General features: G+C 36.6%; 1 protein-coding gene across 1 annotated transcript in view; it reads left to right on the top strand.

Moving 5' to 3' along the window:
- The window catches only part of LOC105151371 (neurotrimin), an 88,165-nt gene continuing 82,165 nt past the window's right edge, over window positions 1-6,000 (top strand). The window contains exon 1 of the mRNA XM_011065046.2: window positions 1-386. Within this exon, the coding sequence (XP_011063348.1) occupies window positions 314-386 (73 nt within the window). The 5' untranslated portion in view covers window positions 1-313. The remainder of the gene's footprint in view (window positions 387-6,000) is intronic.

The raw sequence follows: 6,000 nt of genomic DNA, 5'->3' as shown, positions 1-6,000 counted from the left end.
TATGACTGCACGTACAATTCTCCCCTTCGCCGAACAAGTGTATGCGTAAAACGCAATTGCATCGCGTTTGCGCTTCGTCGCGCTTTCACTTTGAATGCGTGCTCGATAGTAAACAGAGATATCTTCGCGTCTCCTCGTAGCACCCCCGGATGACGAGCCGCGTAAGTCGCGGACGCATGTATGTGCACGGCACGATGTAGCACGCAGGCGCCCGCGTGGTTGGCGGCAAAGCGGAACCGCGTCGCAGCGGTAAGCGTCGCGACGCCCGGCGTTTACTCCTCAGTTGACGTAGCCGCGTCGTCGACGTAGCAACATGCTCCCCGTTCTCGCGATCCCGGTGTTCTGCGTCGCGACATGGGTATCCGCGCTGAACGATCCGTCATCAGGTAAAATAATACACCGAGCATCTCCCGGCAGACGCACAACTTCCCCGCACCGCTCTGCACGATCCGAACAGCGTTACGCACTTTATGCAATTATGCAATATACATTCTCCTCCCCCTGAATTCCGTCCTTAGCCTCCGATTGCTGCTGCGATCGTAATTCGCGACCATGCGTCGCTAAAACGCGAAAACCGTCGTGGTTGACCATCGCTCGCGATCGAAGAGTTCTTATACGATCGAGATCCTCGTAAGAGAAGGGAAAAAGGGTGACTCATTGCATCGTTTTTACGACTTTTCTGCACGAGGTCTGCGTATTTAACCGCGCGCTTTTTTTCTCTTTTTCTTTTTTTCCCCCCCTTTTTTTCTCCCCTTTTTTTCTCGGGGTCTATCCTTCGAGAGAATTTTACGGTTGGCTTTTACGATTGCGGTTTGTTTATTACGTGGATGATAAAAGTCAGTAGGTGATTACGAGCTGGTCGTAATTTAAGCGAACGAGATTGGCCACGATCGAGTCACCTATCCCACTGCATCGCTTCGAGTAGCGTCGCGTCGCGTCGCTTCGTCGCCAGGAGCTCTCCTCCGATCCCGCGGGAACGATCGTAACGCGGTATCGCAAAGCGAGTTTACGTTATTCCGTTGATCGCGATTGTGGGATACGCTGCTCGATCGTAAAATTCTCTACGATGAGCCCAGAATCGCAAACAGTCGCGGCTTTTCACTCAATTTTCTTCACCGTTATTGGCATTGATCTTTCGAATCAACATTACTGATTGGAACGAAAAGTCTCTTTTTTTAGATTTCTAAAGTTTTCTTTGCATCGATTCTCAGCTAGTATTTGCCGTAAACGAAATAAATAGAAAATTTTATGTAAATGGGAACTTATAAGAGTTGTGCCATCTCACTATCTGTTTTGTTCTTTCTTCAGCTTTACACAACAGTCCTTCTTCTTTTCCATTTCCTTTCTGTTGGCCGCGCCAACCACCCGCTGCAATCGTCCTATAGCGAATCGTGGCAAGTATAAATTATCACAGCGGAAGTTAGTCCAGCAAACTCCTCCTTATCCTTTCGCGTGATAATAATTACTCTCTCTTTCTCGGCCAGTCGGCTGGGAAATGGGTTCTTTAGCCTGTCGGACGGGACACCTTCGTAGATCTTACCGGCGATCGTTCCGTTTATTCACGCCCCAAACGCAATTATTCGTGCGTCTCGCGATGCCGAGACAAACGGCAGAAAGAGGGAATAATCGCGAGATTTCCGGAAGCGGCGTGACACCACCACGCGTCGGCACGTGGTATGTCAGCGGGATTAGGTGCCAGTAAAATACGCCGGCGCCATTATAACGCGCTTTGTGCTGTAATCGTGCGGGGCTAATGACTTAACGTCGAATTATCACACCGTTGACCGAAGGCTCCGTAAATCCACTTGGCTTCACCCGTCCGCAATTGCCCGTCTCTTACCATCCGAATTAGTCCCGCATTAGTTGCGAATCCTGATTGCTCGACACCCGATTGAAAGGAGAGATTTGACGGTTTTTTAATCTGCGTTCTCGAGTCATGTCACCGCGATATGCACCTCGATAAGGCTGCAATAAACACTCGCTCCCTTAATCTAGTCGTCACGTGAGTTACTTACGCCTCGGAATGCCTCTCGCAAAGAGGTATCGATGAAAGCCGCGCGCGCTAGAAATCGTGACTTACAATTTTTGCAATTGTTACAGTCCTAATTCATGCATAACGCGCCGACGTGGAATTTTTATCTCGCACTATTAGAATAGACAATCTGGTTTCGAATATATTTCATGCATTTTGTAAATTAATACGGTTTCTCGAAGGCTATTTGCATAAACATTCATATATTGTATTATCAATACCTTGGAACTATCCTGATTTTTTGCTATCTCTTTTCAATATATTTTTAGATTGTCCGGCATTTAGTTAAATTTATATTTCTTTGAAAGTTTTATAACTTGATTTATTTGATAAAAAACTTAATTTAAGTGATTAAAGTTATCATTTGCCTCGCTTAAAATATACTGTATCTTACAAAAATATGTATGTGTTTATGTGGTAGTAATATTTTGTTCTCGTAACTATACATTATGGAGATTAATAGATGAAACAAAAATATCAAAAGGACTGAGAGTTTAAACAATCAGAAAAGCAGAAAAATGTTCTGCCTCTACTATAAAATTAGATTTTTTATCTATGTGTCACAATAACCATGCTATTCAAATTTCTTCATTATACGTGAACTGTTTTAATTAATAAAACAGTATAAATTACTCGCGAAACTTTACTTACAAATAACAATACTTTTTTGAAAGTATCTTTTTAAGTCGTATCATGTTTAGTATTCATGTAGTGCCATGTTATTCATCTGGCCTATACTGTCGTTGCTATTTTAGATGAATGTTTCTACGGCGTGCTATATCATCTAAAATTTAAAGTCAAGATATGAGAAATATCTTTTGTATTGTACTTTTGCAAGAAAAATAATATAAACAAATGATAATAAAAACAAATGATCTGATAAACTCTACAGGCTTTTTCGTGATCATATTTATCACAATTATGTTTAACGAGCAACGTTACGTGTATTTAACTAGTTATTATATCACTTTTATTCATAGTCTATATTAATTGTACAAGTATAATATAATATGATACTTCATCGTAATTCCCGATATACGCAACGAGTAATTCAATAAAGGAGCGACTAAATTAATAGCTGTAATGCTTCTTAAGAAAGACTAAACGTCAATTCAAAGAAGAAGCAATTTGATTTGTTAAGTACATAACTCGAACGAGCGGAACAATTATCGCACATTTCCTATTTTGGGATGATGGCTGACGGCGCATGATTGACGCACGGGCTATATTTTATTCACACTGGAAACGACTTACAGCTCCTATAACTTTCTTCTTTTATTACCACCGCTTTGATTAATACGTGCTATAATTTCTACTACATTAACTGTAATTGACTTCTTAATGAGTCTGAAATCAATTTTATTTTTATTACTAAAATTATTTAATAAAAGATTATTTATGTAGAAATCCAACATCTTAATAAAATTTTTCAGTTAAATAAATTCAGTTAAATAACAGTTACAAAGAGATTTCAAAAACTTCACTTTTTGATTAATTTTTTATGTAATCATTTAATTAAGCAAATATTTCAATTTGAAATTTAATTATAAACTTTAAACATTGAAAATTAAAATGTTATAACAATGGTGCAACATATTTTATTTTCAATATATTTTTTTTATTACAAGAAAGTTTAATTAAAATATAAGTAAAGAGATATGTTTAAAAGACGAATATGAGTATGAATCGTATATATAATATTTATTAATTTTTATCTGTTTGCTTATATTTTTGTGCATCGCGTATGAAATATAATAATTCATTAAATACAGAATACAAAAGTGATAACAATGAATAATCTTAACAAAAATATCTTTATTACGAGGTAATGGAGATATAATAAAATTCAATCTTGAGATGTGTATAATTATGATGTCTTCAATAGTTTCTGTAAAATTTTCTCAACACAGTGAAACAGTCTTTGCTAATAGCATATCGCGCCGAGCAATTAATTGCGGGAATCTGTGATTGGTAAATCGTGTAATATTTGCCAGTGTGATTTTGCATTTGATTGCACCTAATTCGCAAACAGCAAACCACCGTCGACACACCCCCGCGTGTATATTTGCACGCAGAATCGGTATTAAACTGGCAATTCCGTGCCTCGCGCTCCGAAATCTCCGTAGTAGCGAAATACGAACGCGTACGTTAGATAAATATGCGCGCAGCCAACACATATATATATATATATACGCTTTTGCACATCCTATCTTCAGTACGTGTGCGGTTCTCAGTTTTGTTTTTTCGTTCCACGCATCGCTATTTCTCGTGCATCTACCTTTGGCATGAGCAAAGAGGAATGTATAATGACACATGCGCGCGGTCCACTGCACCAAAGTGCATCAACGCTATTCGTTTACGATTGAAGCGCCTTCTAAAGACGATAAGCTTCAAGTTACGTTTCTCCTATTTTTAATATTAAAACGTGTTTTCCATCCTTTTCATTTACGACTACGAATGTACTATTAGGATTGAATATGTTATACGTATAGATTACATTCTTAACTTGCCGACAAAAAAATTATGCAGTTTAAGCTTCATGAGATGTTTTCACTTGCCAGAAAGTCATGTGACACTTCGTGAAATATTTAAAAAAATAAATATGTATACCGAAAAATTATTTTTATTATGGGACTATAAAAGTTTATCTTAAATTTTAACAAGAAGTTTTGGCGTATAAAGCCTTTTAATTATTTTATCCTCGTCTAGCTCGCCATTAAAGTTGAGTGGGGTACTTTTCGCGCGCGCGCGCGAGCGCGGTATTATTTTTGAAGCTGCTTAACTTTTGCGACTTATCATATTTTAATGCTATTATTAAGTAAAGTTTTATTCAAATTGCAGAGTAATATGTGAACTTTTTGAATCCTATATATGTTTTAAAGCTTTTACGTATACAGAATTTGATGCATCAAATTAAGCATAGCATGAAAAGAACAGTTTTAATGAAGTCTGAAAATGTACAATAATTAGATATAGATCTAAAAATAATTTGTTGAATGTTGAACAACAATGCTGCAGATTTTAATATTCTAATAATCAGTTTGAGTGTCCTAACATTAGTCAGACATAAATATTTTAAAATTATTCAACATAACAAAATTACTTTCAGATTTATATTTAGTTAATATGATCTTTCTGAAATATTTGAATCTAGTTTTAAATACTTCAGCAAAATCGTTCTTTCTGCTCATATTTTGTGAATAATAGATGTATAAAGTCAACCATTACAGATACTGATATTCTAATACGAATTCTAATACATTTTTCAAATGTTTCGTAGATATATGTGCTAAGAATATAGGCACAATGTAATAGTAAGATATACAGTGGCCGGGAAACTCATTAGGATAGAGAGCAGCGATACGTTTATGCATTCGGTGCCTAGTGATATATCGAAGGTGACTTCAAAGTACAATTCACAATTAGCTCGGTGCTATCGCGAAATTAATTTCTTTCACGCTCTAGGCATAGATGCACAGTACAAGTGCGCTTACATTTCTAATGTGACTTAAATAAGCCATTAGTCGATATAATATTCTACTTCTTTTACACATAATATAATGACGTTATCAAGTTCATTAATTTTTAACGTTAATTTTTAACGTTACTTTTTAATTTTAGATTTTTTTGTTTGCATTTTTAAATCGGCATAAATAATATTAAAAATTTATTATTCTATTTTATTTATAATTATTGTTCAAGATTAATTAATTAATTTTTATTTAACGTATCTTTTAATCTTACTTATCGTTAAATTTGAATATGAAAAATCAATTTCTACTGATAGAAATTTCTTCCTTTGTACGAATATTGTGGGACGAAAATTAGCTAGGTATGCAGGTATAAACAGCGAGGTATGCGAGCGCGAGAATTGAAGACTTACTCTCCTCTATAAACTCACGTGGGAGTTGGCTTCACAGAGAACCGACGGGGGGTTAAGCGAAACGTTTTCTCGCGGCAAGAATGGA

This window comes from Acromyrmex echinatior, chromosome 10 (genome assembly GCF_024713525.1).
Source record: "Acromyrmex echinatior isolate Ae372 chromosome 10, ASM2471352v2, whole genome shotgun sequence".
NCBI lineage: Eukaryota > Metazoa > Arthropoda > Insecta > Hymenoptera > Formicidae > Acromyrmex > Acromyrmex echinatior.
This window is presented reverse-complemented; position numbering and strand designations above follow the sequence as displayed.